At 38.9% G+C, this 24,270-nt stretch overlaps 1 protein-coding gene across 1 annotated transcript; it reads left to right on the top strand.

Moving 5' to 3' along the window:
• Positions 1–4,548: 4,548 nt before the first annotated feature.
• Positions 4,549–5,499, top strand: LOC101545020 (olfactory receptor 4S2-like). Its single transcript, XM_004621613.2, has one exon. It carries the CDS (start codon positions 4,564–4,566, stop codon positions 5,497–5,499), a length of 936 nt encoding a protein of 311 aa, XP_004621670.2. The 5' UTR covers positions 4,549–4,563.
• Positions 5,500–24,270: the final 18,771 nt, after the last annotated feature.

Below are 24,270 nucleotides of genomic sequence, written 5' to 3'. Positions count from 1 at the left end.
TATGACTGAAATGCAACCATGAAAGTTTGTACTTCTGTAACTGTACCTCACAGTGATTCACTAATAAAAAAATTTAAAAAAATAAATCAACCCTCAGGCCTGGAGCGATAGATAGCACAGTGGGTAAGGCGTTTGCCTTGCAGGTGGCCAACCTGGGTTAGATTCCCAGTATCCCATATGGTCCCCTGAGCACCTCCAGGTGTAATTTCTGAGTGCAGAGCCAAGAGTAACCCCTGTGCATTTCTGGTTGTGACCCAAAAATTTTAAAAAAGCCAACCCTCATAGTTTTCAGTTTCAAAGTAAAAAAAGATTGCACTACAATCCAGTCATAATATAATCTGTCAGATTCTTGTCATTGAACTCTCCAGAAATCAGCAAGGTTAAGTATTTTCTAACTTTAGTAAATTAAAAAGTAAAATAGTCACCCTAGGCAGTGCTGTGGGTCACTATTTCCACTTTTCCCAACCAAATACAACTATCAAGAAAATCATGAGAAAATGACACTTAGATTAAAATTAAAAATACCCCCCAAGGAGAGGTTTTTCTTACATATGTTAATTAAATAACTCGTCTGTAATGTATGTTGAAGCTCATTAGTGTGATAAACAATTATATGATCAAAAACAATCTGTTCTTCACTAAAATGCTTTGTTTTCCAGTATGGTCTAAAATGTACTTCTTTTTTTTTTTTTCGGGTCACACCCAGCGATGCTCAGTGGTTACTCCTGGCTTTGCACTCAGGAATTACTCCTGGCGGTGCCCGGGGGACCATATGGGATGCCGGGGATCGAACCCGGGTCGGCCGCGTGCAAGGCAAACGCCCTACCCGTTGTGCTATCGCTCCGGCCCCTGTACTTCTTGATTATGTGTCAAATTCAGTATTAAGGGAATTTTAGTACTAAGGATTTTAGAAGTTATTTTTAACAAATTAAGAAGCATTTAGAAATTAAACTTCATTGCCAGTTCTCTGTTGTGACTGATTACGCAGAGGGACTTTTGGGAAAGACTTTTCCCAAGGTTATTACTATTTTGCATCACTCTCTTTAGAGATTACTTATAAATAACCAAGAAAAAAAAAACATTTCTTGCTAGAGATACAATGAAGTGACCAATTGCAAAAAGAGAGAAGACACTAATATTTGATTTCTCCCAGCCTTCCCATTTGGATGGTCAGAATTTTTTTGGTCCTCATACTTCACTGATCACTTTCCAAGGTACAAGTTTCATTTGTATTATGAGAACTACATCCCCATTACATCACGAAGGAAAATAAAAAACTGAAGAATATTCAAGTTCTGTACAAAACTGGTAAGACCTTTTGTTCTCCTAAACCTCAACAAGATGATTTTTGGACTGCATGTAATGCATTAGCAACACATATTCTCAAAAATAAAAGAAAAAAGAAGAAGAATGAAAAATTGAAATGATAGTTAATAGCAACTACAAGAAACTATAGGGCAAGGTTGATATTTATAAATAAGGAATTCCAAGAAAGTAAAAAATGTGTTATTGTAGTCCAAGTGCTCATAAAGCAGAGGATAAAATTGTCTTGAGGATATTCCTAGAGACAGAAGAATTTAATTTCTTTTTTGTAGTAGGGGGCTGGCACACGAGCTAGAGCTCAGGAGATGCAACCAGGTCTGTGGCAGTTGTGTCTGGGTGACCAGGTCATACTAGTGATCACACCTGGACCTCTTATAGAAAAAACATATGTTTGCGCACATTAAGCAAAGACTCTGGCCCAAGAAGTTCTTCAGAATCTTACTATTTGTCTGGGTATTGGAGGCACAATTTACATACAGATGTTCGATGAGAAGCAAGTGAAAAATTCACAATCATCTAAAACTGCTCTGATTGAAAGGCTCTTAAGTCAAAGAAGGGGTCTCAAAATGGAAATAATAATTCCTTTAATTCAGAAGGAAGATCCAAAGTGTTTTCATATGTTCAATAAATAAAAACCATGCTTGAGCAGAAATTAATTAGTATTATTGTGATCAATGTTAGGATTATTACCACTGTTTCATACTCTGTAAGATAATTCAGACCATTTTACACAATGTATTATGATTTAAGAAAACAGAGTTCTTTAGTTTCTCACAAAGCTGGAATTTTTAGACATAATGCTGCTACAAAGTGAGTTGAGAGCACTGAGTTCAGGAGTTGTAAGCAAACACTTTGCATATCTTGAGGGAAGTAGCCTCAGGTGAACAAGATTCATAATAATTATTTAATATACTGTGTAATAATTTCATGGCCTATAGGAATGAAATAAATTGCATATGTAGCTTGGGTTGAGGAATAAATCAAAATGACTCTGTACGACATTTTTCCACCCTCACATTCCAGCTACCCACTAGAAACATGAAATTTCACCACTGAAGATTTATTCATTTAATTGAAGTATTTTTCTCTTTCCACATTCATGTCAAGTACCGTTAGGTGATAATATCCTCCAAAAGTATTTAATTCATCCTGAGAAAACCAAATGAAAAGTATGAATTTCGATGTGGTCAGGGACCTAGCTCAGAGGTCAGAGACAGAGTCTCATCATGAGTCTCTGGAATTGACGTTCTTGTCTGACTGGCCAAAAATCACCAGCTGTGAATTCTGGCCTCCTCAGCTCTGATTGCAAACAGACACATGCAACTGAAAGTAAGACTGTTCATCCTCGGTATGTTTCAGATGTCTTGCTGCTTGTGAGAGTAGTCTGTTAGAGTAATTCCATGGAAGGAATAAACAGTCTAATTGTATACATTTTTTTTAAGTTTCGCTCTCAATAGGTAGAAAAATATGTTTATTCTTGTGTTCCTTGTTTTAAACACACACCCACACACACCCACACACCCATACACACACACACACAAACACACACACATGCATACACACAGAGAGACAGAGACAGAGAATCAGAGAGAGAGAGAGAGAGAGAGAGAGAGAGAGAGAGAGAGAGAGTATGAAACTTGAAGTACTAAAAGAATATGTTAAGGAATGGTGAGACTGAGATAGGGTCCTAGCAATTTGTCTTCATTGGGAGAGTAGGTGGGTCCTTAAAATACCCAAGAATGAGAACACTGGTGGAGGGAAGTTGATGCTGCTGGAGGGATTAGTGTTGCATAATTATATACAGTACTTTTAAAATCATGCCTCTTTAATATTTTTTTAAAGAAAAGAAATCAGTAAGAGCCAATTTGTGTTTGTACATTATTTTAACCTATGTAAATAAGGGACATGAAACTCTTTAATACAATATAAAAAATAAAATAACGAACAAAAGTCATTACTGGAAAATCTCAAAATATATTTTGAATATAGAGAAATTACTTGAGATATCACTTATTTTTTCTAAGTAAAAAAAATTCTCTCTTGAGCAGTGTCTGTAAGTAATATGTTTTCTCTTATTTGTGCATACTTCTCAGTGTGTGATAGCACTTCTATGTGTACTTGATTGGAATTTATGACAGAAATACATGTTTTGATAGTGCAAGTGGAACTAAATTTTTCTCGAGTCACAGATAGAATAACAGAAAACCCATGAAGTTAAATGATTTATTAGATGTTGCTACATCATTATCTAGAATTTAATTATACTTTTTTAGTTTTCTTCCTTCTAACCATGTTTTAGGCTGGAGCAATAGTGCATCGGGTAGGGCATTCGCCTTGCACGTGTCCGATGCAGGTTCAATTCCTCTGCCCTTTTCTGAGAACTCGGCAAGCTACCAAGAGTATCTCGCCCACACGGTAGAGCCTGGCAAGCTGCCCATGGCGTATTCAATATGCCAAAAACAGTAACAACAAGTCCCACGATGGAGGAGTTACTGGTGTCCACTCAAGCAAATTGATGAGCAAGGGGATGACGGTGACAGTGACAGTGAACCATGCTTTGACTATAGACTATAAATATCAAAATGGAAGATATAAACTAATGTACACAAAATGTGTTTCACTTGAAGAAAAGGCTGCACAGTGCAGGTCACTGAATCAAACACTTTAATAATCAAGGCAATAATCAGAGGGGAGAAAGTGGGCATCATTTTCATTTCTGTGTCAAAACCAGAAAAACCTTCCCAGATATGCAAATTTTGTTATATTTCAAACTCAGACTATCAGTAATTTTGTAGATCATGTCTTTATAACATTTTTTTTTAAAAAGCACACAATTTATCAGAAAAAAAGATATTGTTCAAATTCATGCTTGAATGCCTTATGCAGTGATGCATTATGGAGAAAAAATAAAGTTTCAGAAAAAAAAAAGATGGAAAAACCTTACCACAATTGAAGGAGGTAAAATTCTAGATTAGTTTTGTAACTATTTTCTGGATCTTTTCTTTCTCAATTGAAAAGAATTGATGCATCATCAGAAAAAGGTAAGGCACTCTCTTATCTGTAGTTGAATCTCAATTTAACTTAATGTGAATGATATTTCAAAGCAAATCCATGGTTCTAGTGTCAAAGACCTTGATCATCCAATTATTTTTTTGGTTATAAATAAATACTGTTCAACCTTGTTATGTCTTTCTTTCAGATATTTTGTTCCTTGTGAAGTTGGCCTGCTAGAGTAATTCCATGGAAAGAGTAAACAACGTAACTGTATTCATTATCTTGGGTCTTTCTCAAAATAGAGAGGTACAGAAAGTATGTTTTCTGTTTTTTTCCTTGTTCTATACACTCATTCTAATGGGAAATAGCCTAATCATACTGACAATTTATTTGGGAAACCTTTATAAATCTCCTATGTATTTCTTTCTCAGCTACTTGTCACTTGTGGATATTTCTTTCTCCTCTGTAACAGCTCCTAAGCTGATTTCAGACCTGCTTTCCAATAACAAAACTATTTATTTTGTGGGCTGCATGTTTCAGCTCTTTGGGTCCCATTTCTTTGGTTGCACAGAGATCTTCATCCTGCTAGTAATGGCCTATGATCGTTACGTGGCAATCTGTAAGCCCCTGCACTATATGACCATCATGAATCCGGAGAGATGCTATAAAATGTTGCTGGGAGCCTGGGTAGGTGGGCTTCTACACACTACTATACAATTTACTTTGGTTATACAATTACCTTTTTGTGAACCCAGTGTGATTGATCACTACTTCTGTGATGTTCATCCTTTGCTGAAACTTGCCTGCGCAGACACCTACATTGCCAGTGTTGTTGAAACAGCCAACAGTGGCACCATTTCGCTGGGAAGCTTTGTGATCTTACTCATCTCCTATACCGTCATCCTAGTGTCCCTGAGAAAGCAGTCAGCAGAAGGCAGACGCAAAGCCCTCTCCACCTGTGGCTCCCACATCGCCGTGGTCATCATCTTTTTTGGTCCCTGTACTTTCATATATATGCGTCCTGATACCACCTTTGCAGAGGATAAGATGGTGGCTGTCTTTTACAACATTATCACACCCATGTTAAATCCCCTCATTTATACACTAAGAAATGCAGAAGTCAAAAATGCAGTGAAGAAACTCTTGAACAGGAAGGTTTCTTGGAAAGTTAATGTCAAATGATTGGAATGAAGAATATAAGCAGAATAATTTTAAATTGAATCAACTCAACCATGAAGACTATGATACCACACTTAAAAAGTTTGGGAAATAGAGAAGGTAAATAATACATTCAGCAGAAATGAGTTTTTCTGTCAATATGATTCTGTTTTCCTTATTTCAGAATAATATTTCTCTGGAACATCTTGGTGTCATTTAGCTAGTCAAATGCAAATGCTTAGCATTATTCTATCCTTCCTTTCATTTTTTGCTTCTTCTTTTAAGAGTGATATTTATTTCAAAATATTTAAAGCTTTTTATTCAGTGTTTACTGCATTAGTGCAAATTGAAACAATGAATGTGTGTCTACCACTTGAACAAAATTAAAAATTATAGCAATTTGAGCTATGTGATTTTGATATGAAAATATCCTGAAACAATGACGTCTATATTTAGTAAAATAGAAATGGGATAGGAGGAATGTGAAGATAATGAAAGTTAAACAATATCACAGGATGAAAAACCAAAGACCTATTTCATCTTTTCTGAGAGACCAGCTCTTTCTCACTGTGGGATCCATGACCCATTTTATTTGCCCGCGTTTTAAGAAAGTTGGGAAATGATCTCTAATACCCCTCCCTTAATATGTCTTGACTTAAGATCATATCTGTGTTGACATGATATTGACATAAGACCAGATATTGAGTTTCATTTCAGATTATTATTTTTGAATGTGGAAGAGATGCTTGTTATGATTATATATTTCTGTCTACACTTTCATTTTTAGATTTAATTGTACATTTTGGTTTGGATACTACAGACAGCAGTACTCAGGTGCTGTTTCAAGCTTGTAATCAGGGACATAGGGGGGTGTCACTCTTGGAAATGCTCAAGGGACCTTCTGGAGGCATCCTGCATGTAAAGTGCTCAGCCCATGAGCTATCTCTCGAGCCTTCACCATTTGTACCTATTGCTGTTGCTGCTGCTTTGGTTTTAGACTGTTGCAGAAATTCCTACTATGAACCAATAAAAAAAAATGGCACACATTGAAAGATGGAAAAAATAAGGTATATTACATCAGGGGACCCAGAAGAGCCTAAGTTTGAAAAACTGGGTCACAAACAAAGGTGAGAATTCCATTTTACAGACTATCTGATGAGAGATGGGGCATTTTTAGGCAGCTGGCACAAGAGTAGAATTTTTCTCCTAAACATGGGATTCCCAAGCATGATACTTTATAAAGCACGATCTGGACCACCTCAAGGACATGGGCACATTTCAAGCATATTCCCTAGTTACTAAGATCAAATACAATCTCCTGTCCTATCCTTCATCATTTTATAAAAATGAACACAGATGCTGATTAACAACTTGCTCTAGTTCTATTTTTTACCAAAATTTTTGAAGATCTCCAGCATCAAATGGTTATGGTTACTGTGTGTGCGTATGTGTGTGTGTGTGTGTATACACACATGTGAAAGATCCTCTGAAGTATTATATGTACTGGTGTTTTAAAATTTCTCTAATGTTAACACATTCACAAAATCAATCAATAATAATAAAGGCCAAAAGGAAACATAACAGATCAGCCTGAAGCTGTAATTAGGTGTAAATCTATGTTTGAGGTCTCAACTTGGACATTCACAACTGAAGAAATTCCTTGGGTCTCCACGTGCTCAGATTAATTCTCACATAGACTGATCTCTTGGAACTACGTTGGATGACTTTTAATAGACAGAAGTTTGTTTTTCAGGAACTTGTGGCCAGGCTAAAAACATTACAGAAAAAATGTATTTTTTTAGTATGATTTGATCATTCTTATACAGTGTCTCCTGAGTCGTAGATTTGGAAATATTGTGAATAGATATTTTATGTGCTTAAAGCATAAGAGATCTGTGGGTGAATAAAAATTAAGTTTGGATATATACACCTATTTTTTTCTGCTAACCCACACAGACATAATCTGTAAGTGAATTTTAAAAACTAAATGAATAAATGTTATCTATTTAATGATATTTCTCTACATTTCTTTTTCCTTTATATATTTGTACTAACATCTTGACCTGCAATGGATATTAATAAAGAGTTGAAGTCCTTAGATATAGAGAAGTAATCACTGTATCACTGTATCAGTGTCATCCCATTGCTCATCGATTTGCTCGAGTGAGCACCAGTAATGTTTCCATTATGAGACTTGTTGTTTCTGTTTTTGGAATGTTGAATATGCCATGGGTAGCTTGCCAGGCTCTGCTGTGCAGGAGGGATACTCTCAGTAGCTTGCTAGGCTCTCAGAGAGGGGCAGAGGAATCAAACCCGCGTCGGCCGCATATAAGGCAAATGCCCTATTTGCTGTGTTATTGCTCCAGCCCATAGAGAAATAATAGACTCATTATTTTTTAAGTCTAAAAAGTAAACAAACATGAAACTCTTTTCATGTTTTTATCAGTGAATTTATAAATACATGCTTATTCACAGAAGTTACTCAGAGTCAACCTCAATAAGAGGTGTTCACAGATACTTCTTTTGATTCCCAAGAAATACATGAACACTACTGATTAAAACCCAAATTCTCCCCATTTCCATGGCTCTGAGTTTGGGGGCACAGCATTTATTTCATATAATTATGACTATTATTCTGGCTGACATCTAAGTTTTATAATCTTGCTGCTGTAAAATGACAGATGTGGCTGTGTATTGATAAAAATACATGTCAATTATTCTCATTTTTTGAATGAGCTAATTCATTTATTTCATACATAATTGCAATTGTAATAGTCTTCTTAGGGGCCTGAGAGATACTACAGTGGTTAGGACACTTGCCTTGCACAAGATTAACCTGGGTAAGATCCCTGGCATGATAACTGAACACAGTGATAACTTGAGTGATAACTGAACACAAAGTCAGAAGTAAGTGCTGAGTGTTCCTGGATGTGTCCTCCACTAAAAAACAAAAAAGGATAAATAAAAACTCTTCCTATATATTGTAACCAGTGGCTATATGTTTGCCCCCTGTGCTAGATAAATAACTAATTTATTACTTTAGTTATGTGTTGGTTTTTGAACCACAACCTGTGGTACTGAAGGCTTACCCTCACTCTGCACTCAGGGATCACTCCTGTTAGAGTCAAGGGAACATATGAGGTACTGGGGATCAAACCCATGTTGGCCCTGAGCAAGGAAATTGCCCTATCACTGTAATATCACTCCAGGACCACATGCAATATTTTATTTTATTTTATATTATATTTTAATTTTATTTTTTATTGAATCACTGAGATACAGTTACAAAGTTTTCATATTTGATTCACCACCAAAAGCCCCCATATGCCTCCCTCCCACTTCCCCTCTGCTTTTGTGGCAGACATTTTTCAGTTTATTCTTTCCTTACTTTGATTACACTCAATTTTCAACAGGAATCTCACTATCATTGCTTGGAGGTTTTCCTCCAATAGTCAGACATTTTGGATGGCATCAATAGATTGTATGTTTTCATTTTTCAGGAAAGGTCCCTTGGAGATGTCCCAGTCCCGCATCCCGGAGCCGTATTAGTAGCTGCTCAGTGTCAGTGTCGCTGGGCTCCATCTGGAGAAGTTGTGCTGGCTGCACCTCCTCCGGTGTTGCGGGCCCAGTCTGGGATCCGGAGCAGTCTCCGGCCTGCGTTGCTTACCGGAACACCCAGATTCTTCTCTGTTGAATGTGGCAAGATGGTGCCAAGGGCGGGTCGAGGACATGACTTCCGGCGGCCAGGGCCAATTGGAGACTAGGCTGGTGCCGCCCCACTCCAGTGCCCCCCCCCCCCAGTTTGGAGATGTCCCAGTCCCGAATCCCGGAGCCATGTTAGTGAATCACGGTGGGGTAGAGTCACAAACTTACAAACTTTCCTGTTTGCATTACAGTCATACAATGATCGTTTACTCATCCCTTTGTCAGTGCCCATTCTCCCCCAACAATGTTCCCAGCATCCCTCCCACCAACCCACCCCATCCTCCACCACCCCATGCCGCCTCTGGGGGCAGGGAATTCCCTTTTATTATCTCTCCTTTTGGGTGTTGTGGTTTGCAATAAAGGTAATGAGTGGCCAACATGTTCAGTCTATAGTCTACTTTCAGCACCCATCTTTCAACCCGAATGGGTTCTCCCATCATCCTTTACTTGGTGTTCTCTTCTCTATCTGGGCTGCCTTTCCCCCAGCATGTGAGGTCGGTTTCCAAGCCGTGAAGCAGACCTCTTGGTCCTTATCTCTACTACTCTTGGGTATTAGTTTCCCGTTCTGTTACTTTATGTTCCACAGATGAGTGCAATCTTTCTATGCCTGTCCCTCTCTTTCTTACTCATCTCACTTAACATGATACTCTCCATGCTGATCCACTTATATGCAAATTTCATGACTTCATCTTTTCTAACAGCTGCATAGTATCTCATTTTGTAGATGTACAAAAGTTTCTTTAACCAGTCATCTGTTCTCGGGCACCCAGGATTTTCCAGATTTTGACTATTGTAAACAGTGCAGCAATGAACATACAAGTGCAGATGTCATTTCTACTACACTTTTTTGCTTCTCCAGGATATATTCCCAGGAGTGGTATTGCTGGGCCAAATGGGAGCTCGAGTTTTAATTTTTTGAGAATCGTCCATACTGTTTTCCAAAAGGGCTGAACCAGTTGGCATTCCCAACAGCAGTGAAGAAGAGTCCCTTCCTCCCCACATCTTCACCAGCATCGGTTGCTTTTGTTCTTTTGGGTGTGATCCAGTCTCTGTGGTGTGAGATGATATCTCATTGTTGACTATAGGATTACATAGCCTCAGGTAGTTTAGGTTTATTGGGTTACTCCCATTACAGTGCTCCCATTCCTCTGTGTTTATTTGTACCTTTTTTCTTAGTGTTCTGTTGACTTGTAAATATTGTTTTTCTCTTCTCCTTGAGTCCTTTGCCTAGTTTATTCAGAGCCATGTCCTTTTTGTATGGAACCAGGAAGACTTAGCAAATGCTTTGCTTTTGTAACCTGGGAGTCATTTGATTCTACATGATATTTTCCTCCTGGGCATCTGTTCTCTCAACTTAAGCCTCAGCTGCTTTTACTTCCTAGAACCCCCAAAAGCAGGGTCCCAATGAAGGATGGGACTGACCCAGGGCAAGCGGTGAGTTGTGTGCTACCCTGGCATCGAGATGGGCCTGGCCAAAGTGCTTAATGCTTAACTATAAGTTAAGAGCTTGATCATGGACAAATGATGTCATGATCCAAACAATGATAACTAGATTTGGACCCTGCTAGGGTAAGGAATGATTAATCTGGCCTGAGTGTTGTAGTCTGAGTCTGTGGCAAGATGTTGCCAGGAGAGCTGCCCTACAAGCCTCAATGTATCTTTTGCTATGTCCATACAAAAATAACTAGTATTAAGATGTAAATAAGTGTTTGGACTAAGGAAAGGAGAAAAACACCTTAAGAGTCAGGGAGGGCTTTGGAATGCCCTTAGGTAGTATTGTCCTTTGAACATGGCTACCCTCAAGAAGGGCTTTCTTATGTTGATTTTGCTACCTGGCTGTGTATATCCTAGAGGGCAAGGTGGGAGAGACAAGTAGGGGGAAAGACTAGAGAATCCAGAGATGCAGCAGCAGATCCAGATAGACAGATAGATAGATCCAGAGGACAGAGCTAGGAGTGCGGGAGATGAGAAAGATGGAAGATTGAATAAACGGTAACTAATCAGCAACCAGTTTGGTCCTCATTCTTCCTTTGCCTGTCCGTGGCCAACAGCCATCCTGATCCAGCCCATACACAGCGGTTCCAGAGCACCGAGCGCAGGTGGTGAGACAGACGTCTCCGGAGAGCCCGCGAATGCACAAGCCCCTTGGCGTGCCTTTGTTTTTTACAGTTGACACATGCAATATTTTAATTGTTTTCATACAATATATTATGGAGTGAATCCAGTACATTTTAGTATAGACTTTCTCTCATGAATTATTTTCTTAATTATTTTTATTAATGAAGATTCGGGTGTTATTCTCCGTTACTATATGTAATCAATTATCATGAAAAATGCATATGTAACAATACAGATAATGTTTCTACTTTTCCATGTGAGATATTTATTGAAGAAAAAATGGAGTCGCAACTGTGGTTGCATCTCCATTGCTACCAATATATGCAGCTTTTTAATTACACCAATTGCTGGTTTTGGTTTCTATATAAGCATTAAAAACTTCACTACACGTTTTTATCATGTGATGATTTAAAGAATTTTCAAGATGATTAGTTTAACCTATAATTTATTATAATTGAGGACTCACTATTATAGCTTGCTTTTTCTTTCTTCATGATTTCTAATTTTTGCAGAATTAATAATGGTTTTTATTAATGCTTTTTATTTGCTTATTCATTTATAGGGACAGTAGGTTGAGGTCATAGCCAGCTATGTTCAGAGGATTTCTCATGGCTCTGCATTTAAAGATCACTTCTGGCTGTGTTCAGGAATATTTTATGGTGTTTGGATGAGCCTGAGTCAGCCATCTGCAAAGTACTGTCATACTCCCTTTGCTATCTCTAAGGACACTTTAGTGAAGTTTTAATAGAATAAAGGAATGAACTTCTTAAAAAAAAAAGGGATATTTAACCTCCAGACAGTGCAACATAAAAAGTTAATAGCCTCTACGATGTGTGAATTTAATCATAATGAAAATAAATTTTCTGGTAATTCAAAATCAACAATTCTGTGGATCACAGAGAGAATACTGCAGGAAGTTTGCTTGTCTTGCTAATAAAACACTTGGGTTCAATGTTCACCACTGCATATGGTCTCCTGAAGTCTCTCCAGAAGTGATTCCTAAGCACAGAACCTGGGGTAAGTCCTGAGCATCACCTGGTGTGCCCCAAAACACAAAATTATGAATGAATGAAGTAGTTATATTACCAACCCTGATGCACTAAGTTTGTTTCACCAAATTTGTGTTTTATTTCAAGAAGGTGGTCTCATCTTCACTTCATAAATTACTAAAATAGACTTGAAAATTATATATGCTAAGGCATTATATTATATTATGCAAGAGTATCTGAGTTAGACTGTGTTCCAAAACATCAGGGAAGTTACCAACTCTCTGATTTTTTTTTTTAACGAACATCCGTAAAACATTGATAATAGTTCCTACCACAGAGGACTGTTAGAAGAAGCAATTGAGCATGGGGAGCTGCCAGGACTGAATTTTGAAATTTGGTAATAGTTATCTGTGGAGGGCTGGAGTGATAGCACAGTGGTAGGGCATTCGCCTTTCACGTGGCCGACCTGTGTTCGATTCCTCCGCCCCTCTTAGAGAGCTCAGCAAGTATTGCGCCTGCACGGCAGAGCCTGACAAGCTACCCGTGGTGTATTGGGTTTGCCAAAAACAGTAACAAATAACTCTCACAATGAGAGACCTTACTGGTGCCCACTCGAACAAATTGATGAGCAACAGGATTACAGTGACAGTTATCTGTGGAATTTAAGTATAGTCCAGATCTATCTCTTGATTTTTATCTCTTTAATATACACTAAAAACAAAAAACGTATTGGGTTAGGTTCTTGGGAACTTTTGAAAGAACAGGATCAATATCTGACTATTCTGCTCCCCATATACACCTGGCCACACCTAGAATGGACAGATTAAGTACATCCACTCAAAGACTGTCAAGAACTGACTGTCAAGATGCCTTTCATTTCCCTTAATGAGAATTCTACTGTCCCTTATCTTCTTCCTTTATCATTCTTTTCTACTCTTAAAATTCTGAAGGTTTTGCATTACAAAGTCATTCTGGCAACAGTGGTCAATGCATGACATTTTAATTGTTTGTAGCTTCGTCATGAAAGTCCATTTGTGGTGTGTGGGTAGATCAACTCTTCCTATTGATTCCATCATTTCTTTCAGTTACCTCCCACCTAGTTTTGTTTTGTTTTGTAACCATACTTAGCAGTATTCAGGGCTTAGCCCAGGCTCTGCAATTAGGGATAATTCCTGGCAGAGCTTAAGAACCATGCGTCAGGTGAAATGTCAGGTAAGTGTCAGGTGAAACCCTCATTGGCAACGTGCAAGGAAAGCACTGTACCCACTGCCCAAATCTCTCTGGCCGTGGTCCCATATTTTTGAGTTTTTTTTTTTCAATGTAGGAGCATTGTTATTTTTTTCAGCCACTGCTGAATAAATAACAACACTGCTATTCAACACTGGTATTTATTAAGATGACTAAAGTAGGAATGAACTCCGCATTCCTTTTTAAAATTTTTTAATGTTATTTTCATAAAGTTCTTAATTATAATTGTTTAAATTCAACATTTTAACACCAATACCACCACCATTATATATTCCTACCACCATTATCTTGAATTTTTCCATCATCACCCTAGTCTGCCCATAGGCAAATGCTTAATGATGTTTTGGGGTCCCGAGGTGTCTCTGTGGTGTGCTATTTTCTTCCAAAATTCATTTGTGAGTTTCAGAATTGTGGCCATTGATGCTATTAGATAGCCAGTTTTTGATCTCTTTCAAGATTTATTTATGGGTCTCTGAAGCAAATCTGATAAATGAGCTTGTATAGCTAAGCAGAAGGTGGTTTAAGGGCTTGACTTACACACACACCTAACTTTTGGCCATTTAATTTCTGGGGGTTGGACCAGAGGCACAGTGGCAATTTTTGGGTATCGGGAAGCATAAAGTCATCATCAGGCTGCTGATACACTCACCCCATAGGTACAGGTTGACCTACTGGGTGACACTGTACCCCCTTAATTGAGGTTTTGCCCTGTTGGGTTGTGCTTGCTTACTACACTATGTAATGAGATTCTGAATAATGTTAAAGGAAGTTATTCCAAATACAAAGAGAGTTACTGTTTCTGGGGACTTCTGTGTTTCAGCACCTCAGAAAAATTTATTTTCAGGAGACACATTATTGTTGGATATTAACCCTGAGTGCTTTAGGCTATATCAGTGAATTGTCTCCTTTCCTCCTCCTAGAGGAATTTAAATTACCCTTGCTAGCATCCCTAACTTAGTTAAAGTTTATCTGTAATCTTTCCCTTGTATTTTACCTCACATTGTCACAGTTCCCCATGTCAATCTCAATTGCTTGTAAAAAAAACTTTCTGATAATTCTGAACTTGTATTGATACTGCTTTGTATTTAAAGAGCTGTATATTTGTACTTGCTTTTCTGCTTCTCTTAGAGCCTTTTTATACATTGCCATAGAGCAATGTTCTTTGGTTAAAAACAGAAAAACCATTACTGCTATGCTCCTAATATTTGGGAGTTGAATGACTCTGAAATATATCTGTTCCTGGGCATAATTACTTGGTCATGACTACTTGACTCAGGCTTCAGTTTCTGTAGTTCCTGTCACCCTAAAGAGGAGGTCCCACCTTGGGACTGGGATGGACCCAGGGTGAGTCACAAAACTACCCGGCAGTGAAATGGGACATTCTAGAAAACATAAATGCATGGTTTTCATGCAAACTGTTACTAATTTAGAGACATGACACCCCTGGGAAAGGACTAGCTGAACTGGCCTGAGGACTTAGTCTGGGATTTACAGTAAAAGCCTTGCTGCCCTCAGAGCCTAGACAACCAAGTGTTTAAAGCCTTGTTTGCTCTCAACCAGGAGAACTAAGTATTGGGATCTTTGTCTCTTACTGTGTCTATCCAAATAACTGCAATTATACATAACTTATACAATTAGAGGGAAACATAAAAGCAATGCAGTTGTCCCTGGGAGACAGAGTGTCTCCTTGAGTTGATCTCTCTAAATGAACTTCCTCTGCCAAATGTTTATCTATGTAAATGACAACCACACCTGTGCATATCTCAACCACCCTCCAGATGTTCTATAAGTATAATAACAACTCTGCATTAAACAGGGCCATTTTCTCCATCAGACTGTGGTCCCCAGCCTCCCCATCTCCCTGTCTCTCTGTGTCTCTGTTAGGGGACCCTGGGGAGGTGGGGAGATGGGGAGGTGGCTCAGGGTTACAGAATGCACAAAGGTGTCCAGCAGTAGCAGCAGCATTCACCCTGAATATCTACATCTTTTTTGTGATTACACATATTATCTCCTTCTAAAGCCATGCCTATCTGGAAGAAATAGATTGAAAGATGTTTAGGTTCTAGTAGGCAGCAGAAAGTTGGGTTTAGTTTCTGAATCCATTTTGCCACTCTGTGCCCCTTGATTGGTGCATTTAAACCATTAACATTGAGAGAAATTATTGTCATGGGATTTTGTGCCATCTTTCTGTAGGTTTTGTTGTTCCTGTAGTGTTTTTTTCTTGTCTTATAGTAGCCCTTTGAGTTCTTCTTCTAAGTTTGGTCTTGAGTCTATGAAGTTCCTGAGCTGTTGTTTTTCCGTGAAATAGTGTATTGTTCCTTCAAGTTTAACTGAGAGTTTAGCCGGGTAAAGTATTCTTGGTGAGGCATTCATTTCATTAAGTTTTTTCACAATATCCCACCATTGTCTTCGGGTTTGGAAGGTTTCCTCTGGTAGGTCTGCTGTGAATCTAAGGGGTGCTCTTTTGTATGTGATTCCCTTCTTTGACCTTGCTGCTTGCACTATTGTGTCTCTATCCATTCTATCCATAGCATCCACCATTCTGACTATGATATGCCTTGGGGATTTTTTATTTGGGTCCCTTTTAGCTGGCACCCTTCAGACTATTTGGATTTGGATCTAGATGCCCACATTCTGGGAATTTCTTAGCAATGATGTCTTTAATTGTGGTTTTTTTTTTTCATTGGGATTGGTTCCCTGTGCTTCTGGTACTCCAATGATTCTTATGTTGTTTCTCTTGAGGTCATCCCCTAAGACTCTAATTCATTCTAGAGCCATTTTTAGGTCTTTTGTCATTATTTGTTGTTGCCTATATGCTTTCTGCAGCTCATCTTCAAGCTCACTGATGCTGTCTTCAGCTGTAGTCATTCTACTATTGAGGGCTCCTACTGAGTTTTTTATTTCATCTACCGGTTCTTTTAATTGTGTCACTTCTGTTCATACCCCTTTGAAATTTCTGCTCTCATTTCTTCCTGGGTTATCTTGATGGACCGTTCTAAAGCTGCATCCATATCTTCCCTTAATTTATTGGATGTTCGTTCCATAGTTGCTTTGAGTTCATCAACCATCTTTACAATTTCCTTTCTGAACCCTTTATCTGAGAGGAGGTTGTATTTCTGGGAAGTCCCTGATGAAGTTTCTGAGATCCTCTCTCCCATTTCTCCTGGTGGTGGGGATTTTCGCTGTTTCTTCATGTTGTTATGGGCTTTACTGTCAGGCACACTTCCTTAGCTTGTGAGGAGCCTCAGTTGAATATGTAGGGCTATGGTCTCTTTACAAAGGAGTTTTCGTGCAGCTTGATGTGTTCACTGACAGTTTTTGTGAAATTAGGCTCGGCTAGGCTAGTTGACTTTTAACATATAGTGACTAAGATGACCAGGGTATTCTTCAGAGGAATACGTTATACCAATTGTGATCAAAGCGCAATGTACGGAATGGTAAAAATAACTGTGGCCTCCTAAGCGGCTGCCGCTCCAGAAGAGGCCATGCCCCCATTTGAGACCACGCACCCTAAAGTGAGAGCACGCCCCCAACAACCTGGGGAATAGGCGGGCCTTAGGACAGCTCCAAGAGGTAACTGAGAGCAGGGGGCCATGCTGGGGAGCGTCAGAGCCCCAGACCCAGGCTGGGTGGGGTGGATAGGAGAGCTCTTCTTCATTGGGCAGGGTGGGGAGGGTCGAAAGATGTTTAGGTTTTAATGTGTCCATTTTTCAGTGTTTTTCCTAGTTTTTAAATCAAATTGACTTCTGTAAATTTCACTTCCCAACAGAATACCCCATATTCTTTTACAAACAATGCGGACAGTTTTGCATCCTTCAGTAAGTTCCATGCATTAGCCACTTGATGATAATGGACCTTCTATTTAATTGGTATTCTCTCCCATTATCTCCAGTCACTACGAAAGTTTGTGATGCCACATTAGCTGCCAGATCCTACAACTGTGACGCATCATCATCATCATCCCATTGATCGCCGATTTTCTCCAGCTGTTTCAGTATTGTCTCCATTCATCCTAGCCCTGAGATTTTAGAAGCCTCCCTTTACTGTCCTTCCCAATTGTGCTGAATTAGAGGCTCTTTCAGGATCAGAGGAAGGATATCTGTAGGATGACATTACTTTGTCCTCTCCCTGCTTGCCACAAGTAGCTTGTCCCGGTTTTACCCAGAGTTTAGGCTTACCCCAGTCTCACCCATCAAGGTGTTCCCGACTCTCTCCCATCCCTTTGTTTAGCTATAATCACTTCTCCATGCTCTCTTCCCCAAAAGAGTTAATCCGAGGATTTCCCTTAATCTGACTCTGCTAATTTGTAAGGTCAGAGCTTCCTAGGATACTGAATTTATATCATATAAGTTAAAATTGCCTTTCTCCTCTTCTTGTGCCTTTTGAATAATTTGCTTTAAAGTAATTTCCTTTTTGTATAGACACAAGAAGACAATATTATGTTTTTATAACTTGGGAATTAATTGGCCTCGAATATTATTCCTTCCCGGGCATCTGCTTTCTCCACTTAAGCCTCAGTTGCCCTCAGTTCCTAGCACCCCAAAGTAGGGTCCCCGACGTGGGACGGGAAGGATCCAGGGCAAGCGGTGAGTTATGTGCTACCCTGGCATCGAGATGGGCCTTGCCAAAGTGCCTAATTCTTAACTATAAGTTAAGAGCTTGATCATAGACAAATGCTGTCATGATCCAATAGTAATTATGAGACTGGGAACCTGCCAGGGATAGGAAAGACTGATCTGGCCTGAGCACTGTAGTCTGAGATTGAGATGGCCCCAGGAGAGCAATTCTATAAGCTTTAATGCATCTCTTATTGTGTCCATACAAAATAATTAATATTATGAATTCTTATATGTTTGCTGGCTGAGGAGAAGAGAAACACATTCATGGGACTCCGCCCTTGGGTGGATCCTCCTGCTGAAAGAGAATTAAGTCCTAGGAGAAGCATCCCCTAAGGGAAAGGAACCTTACCCTATTGATGGGGACCACACCTATGTGTACGTCCCAACCCCCTCATGCTGAGGAGATTTAACTAGGCTGTAAGAGTGGGTTGGGGGGCCAGATCCACAGGTCCAGAGAGAGACCAAGAGCCGGGAGAGAAGCAGGGAGAGAGAATGAAATAAATTGATCGAGCAACCAGTTTTGCCTTCTTCCTTCCGTCGCCTGCCCTTGACCGACGGCACACACTGTGGGTCCGGGGCACCGAACGTGGGCGGTGAGACAGAGCTGCCCGGAGAGCCCGCAAGTGCACTCGCCCCTCGGCGAGCTTTAGTTTTTTACAGATATCCATCACTGTTACTGGTTTTGGCATATGAAAAAGCCACAGAAAGTTTGCCAGGCTCTCCTATGCGGGCAAGAAACTCTTGGTAGCTTGCCAGGTTCTCCAAGAGGAAGAACTAGGCTATAAGAGCTTGGTTTTATAGTCTCTAGATGTTGGCCATTGATGCGATTACACGGCTGCAGGGGCAGTTTCTGGGTATGACCGATTAGGTACTGGAAAATGGGGGATCTGGGCGGAAGAGGCCCAGTACTGATACGAGCAGGTTTGGAGATCTTAGCCCCGGGTCCCGCACACCTGGGTTCCTCTGCCAGTTTTCCATGCGTGAGGCTCGTCCAAACGTGTGGAGAGGGCCCTTGAGCATGGCTGTGGCTGGGTTTCAGAGGTCTTTGGCTACTGGGTCTCTGCTTGGGAAAGGGAGTAAAACTCAACCCACCCACTCCGAGGGACCCCGGTGAAGACAGCCAGGCACGGGGACAAGAGACTCTGCATTCTAATACATAGTATATAAAATATTTCCTAGGAATATATCTAATCTTGGTTGTTGTTGCTCTTGTTAGGGGGATGAGTCCCACGTACATATAAGAATGAAACAACATAAAGTTTCTCAACATAAGGCTTTAGCATAAACAACATAAGTTTTCTCAAGTAAAACTCTACAAAACAGAAGACATTTAAAGTACTGAATGAAAGGAATCTCAAATAAGAATCCTTTATCCTACAGCGTTATAACTGAGATTTGATGTAGTAATGAAAAAGCATTCTTGCACAAGCAACACCAGATGGCATTAATTACATCTAAAACAGTTCTGCAAATAAAATTGGGCAGGATGATAGCTACAAACTCTGTCACATAAATTAATTCCTTAGATACCAATTGGACTGGAGAGATAGCACAGCAGGGAGGTCATTTGCCTTATACACTGCCAACCCAAGTTTGATTCCTCTGTCCCTCTTGGAGAGCCGGCAAGCTACTGAGAGTATCCCGCCTGCACAGCAGAGCCTGGCAAGCTACCTGTGGTGTATTTGACATTCGAAAAACAGTAACAAAAGTCTCACAATGGAGACATTACTGGTGCCTGCTTGAGCAAATTGATGAACAACGCGATGCCAGTGAAGTGACAGTGACAGATACCAGTGAACAGAACTCTACTATTAATCAGTATCAAGACTAGATAGATGAGGAAATATCAAACATTCTTCTGTTTATAAGTGAACTTTCATGATAAACAGAATGTCATAGTGAAGATAGAGAGCAATAATACAATTCAATGATAGACTAAAGAAAGCAAGAACAGTTACACATGTATCACACCAAGTAAGATTCAAACGAAAGGAAGTATTGATAAGGTGATGGATGTTACATATCAGTTCAAGGATTGATATACATATAAAGAAAACTTTAATCTTATCAACATGGTTGCATCAAACGGTTGGAAACATAAGTTGGAGACTATCAGTTATCCTAAAAACTGCTGTAACTGAATAAATCTGAGTAACAGGAAACAGCTGAATTTTCTAACCTACTTTTGTCTTCTGAAGAAAATAGAAATGGATGCTTCTTGATTCTTGGTGGTGGAATATGTGCACTGGTGAAGGGATGGGTGTTTGAGCATTGTATAACTGAGACTTAAACCTGAAAGCTTTGTAACTTTCCACATGGTGATTCAATAAAAGAATAAATTAATAATAAAATAAAATAAAATGATATACAGGATCCAGAAAAATAATGCAGGGATTAAGGCACTTGCCTTGCCCACAGTCAACCCCAGTTTCCTGCCAGGCACCACACACAGTCCCCAAATAGAGCCACTATTGATCTCTTGAGTATAGTGATAAGTAATCCCAGAATACTGCCAGGTGTGACTCACCTCCCATGCCTCCCAGAAGGAATTATACCTCTGATCTCCTCTCAATCATAGAATAAATTATATCCATTCAAATACAATGCTGCTCACTTTTGAACTACAATTCCATAAGATTAGAAAATAGAAAAGCTAAAGAATGCACTTTAGTTATGGATAAATTGTTATGCAACCCAGGTTCATGTAGTTTCTTGCCTTATAGGCAGCCATACTCTAGCAATGTCCTGCACTTCCTCAAGATATTTGAGTCATGAAAACTGTTATCCATCTTTAGGGGATTCTTAGATCTGAGTGAACATGTCCTTCATTCTGATCCTTGTGGGCATGTCTAGAATTCCAATGGTATTGAAGAGCGTAATGTGGTAGATATTGTATGTCATGAGTTAGTCATAAAGATACATAGTATACCTTTATAATTTGCACTCTGACTTCCATAGTTGTAGGAAATATTTGGTAACTTGGTCAGAAATTACAATAAAGGGCTCACTGTGGGTAAACTTGAGTCAGTAAGAAAGATTAATTATGGGTGTATGTTACTTATTCCATTTATCTATGCTTTTAAAAAATAAAAAAGAAACCTTTCTTTTAATTTTGTTCTCTTCTTATTTCTTCCACTACTACAGAAGGTTTGGAAATGAGGATTTTACAAGGTCCATCCAAGAAACCAGCAGTGTAGGCTATTTTCACTGCCAAGTAGTGAACCACGGAACAATAGTTTCTTTAAGAGTAAAGCAAGTCACTAAGCACAGTGCACAAGTTATAAGTCACCACAGTACAGTGTGTGAGAAAGAAAAGGACTGAAATGAATGTAGGAAAGTGAAAGAAACACAAGAATAAGAAAGAAAGAAGCAGTAGGATGAGAAAGAGGATAGTAGTATGTGTCATCAAGAGTCAACCATAATGATTTACACTGACAAAGTAAAGCAATAAAGTTCTATAAAGTGGTATAAACTGGAAGTCAACCCTTGCCTTTAGAATCTCCAATAATCAGCAGATTAAATTATAAATAAAAATAGTTACCCTTAATCTTTACTATTGAATCATTATTTTCTAATGAAAAGAACTATGAAAAGAATAAAACAAAAGAATAAGATACCCTCAAACAGTGGTAAGCTATTATGCTACAATAAATACTAATATATAACATATATTGAATTACTTTTAATGTAATCAAGAAGATACATGATCATAAAATATTTTTTTTCTGTTTGTCAAAATGCACTGGAGTCATATTATGATCTGGAAAATGCTAGTTTTGATTAGGTGCTAAATTTAGTAACAAAGACACATTCTGAAGTTCTTTTTGTTTTTAATAAGTTGAAGAGAAATCTCGAATTGACGCTCATTACTAGTTCTTATTGTGACTATGATTATGGAGGGATATTTGGGAAAAGGCTTTCCCCAAGGTCATTAACATTTTGCATCATTCCTTTTTAAAAAAAGACCTTATAAGTAGTAGAGAAAACTACATCTATTGCCAGAAATACTGTAAAATGGCTCACTTCAGTAGACGAGAGACAAGACCATAAAAAAAAGCTTGATTGCTACCAACCTTTCGATTTTGGAGGTCAAAGATTTGGGGAGTTACCAATTTTTCTCTAAGAAACTTTCAAGGCACAACATTTACTTTGCAGTGGAGAATTACATCCAATTATATCAAAGAACATAAGAAATACTCAAACAAATCTCAAGCTCTGGACACGACTGGTGAGAATTTTTTTTTCCTCTAAAGCTAATAACAAGTGTTATAAATGCCTATAATATAATTGCAAGTTACCCTCCTCAAAAGTTATTGTAAAGGTAAATTATTTTAAACTGCTAAAAAAGCAAAATTCAGCTATACATAGCTATAAGACAGGCTAACATGATTTTTTTAAAAACATATCAAAAATAAAACAAATTGAAGAGTCATTATGCATTAAATGCTCAGGAAATATAGGAGGAAATTTCCTGATAAATATTGATAGAAAGGATCAAATAGTTTCTTTTATTCTTTTGTTTATGTAAAACACCCCGAGGTGCAAAGGAACCCTGAATTCCTACTCAGCCTGCTGTATACACCCATTCACTCCACTGTGTGAGGTTATTACTCTGCCCCAAGAATAGTTTTCTTAAGGCTTTATTATCCGGACAGTAGAGACCTAATTTGCATATTTCTGCTAGATGGAAACCAAACAACATAATTCACATAAGTGAAAAATTGCTATAATATACTTACTTAAACTGACAGGAAATCATTGGGGAATAATACTATTTAATTTTTTAAATTTTAGTTTAGGCACTGTGGTTTACAATATTATTAATAGTAGGGTTTCTTGAATAAATCACTTGAGCACTCTACACTCTCTACCAAAGTGTCTTCTTCCTTCCACCATCATTCTGCCTCCATCCACCTTTATCCTATCTCCCCACACACTTTTATGGCCGTAGTAAACTTCCTGCTGAGACTGGTGCTGTTTCTGTTGCATTTGGGCATTTGTTATTCCCTAAGTATGTTACTTTATATGACACATGTGAAAGGGATCATTCTGTATGTGCCTCTTATTCTGAATATCATCACTCAATAAATGAAAAAAAATATATCAAAGTTTTTTTTTTAATTAGTGAATCATGTAAGTATCTGACCATGAGGTACAGTCATATACTTACAAACTTTTGTGCTTGCATTTCAGTCATACACTGATTAAGTACCCATCCCTTCACCAGTGGGCATTCTTCACCACCAGTGATCCCAGTATCTCTCCCACCACCCCCACCCCTCCCCCCAACCTGCCCCACCCTGCCTCTGTGACAGGGCATCCCTTTTGCTCTCTCTCTCCTTTTGGGTCCTGTGGCTGCAATAGAGGCATTGAGTGGCCATCATTCCGTCTATAGTCTACTTTCCGCACACATCTTTCATCCCAAGCAGGCCTTCTGAGTACACTTTACTTGGTGGTCCCTTCTCTATCTGAGCTGTCTTTTCCCCCAGTATGTGAGGCCAACTTCCAAGCCATGGAGTAAACCTCCTGGTTCTTATCTCTACTATTCTTGGATGCTAGTCTCCCATTTTGATACTTTATATTCCACAGATGAGTGCAATCTTTTCAACGGTAATTTTTTATGTCCAATAAACTTGTGAAAGCAAGAAAATTTGTCAGAATCAGAACTTAAATTATTGATATTATTTTGACTACTGTTAGAATTATTATTATTGTATTCTCTCTCCAACCTGACAAGCTACCAAGAGTCTATTGCCCACTTGGGAGAACCTGGCAAGCTCCCTATGGCATATTTGTATCCAAAATACAGTAACAGATATATACATACCTCTCAGAGAGCCCGGCAAGCTACTGAGAGTATCCCGCCTGAATGGCAGAGCCAAGCAAGCTTCCTGTGGCATATTCAATATGCCAAAAACAGTAACAATAGGTCTTATTCCCCAGACCCTAAAAAAGCCTCCAATCGTTGGGAAAGACGAATAAGGAGAGGCTGCTAAAATCTCAGGGCTGAGTGTAATAGAGACATTACTGGTGCCTGCTTGAGTAAATCAAAGGGATGACAGTGATACAGTGATATAGTATTCTCTCTACGAAAGCCAAACCACCAATGATGATTC

This window comes from Sorex araneus, chromosome 6, assembly GCF_027595985.1.
Source record: "Sorex araneus isolate mSorAra2 chromosome 6, mSorAra2.pri, whole genome shotgun sequence".
In the NCBI taxonomy this organism is placed as follows: Eukaryota; Metazoa; Chordata; class Mammalia; order Eulipotyphla; family Soricidae; genus Sorex; species Sorex araneus.
Note: the sequence above shows the minus strand (reverse complement) of the source record. Positions and strands in the feature narration are given on the sequence as shown.

Excerpts from the sequence above, each read along its gene's own strand:
- LOC101545020 (XM_004621613.2), top strand. The coding sequence starts at position 4,564 with ATGGAAAGAGTAAACAACGTAACTGTATTCATTATCTTGGGTCTTTCT.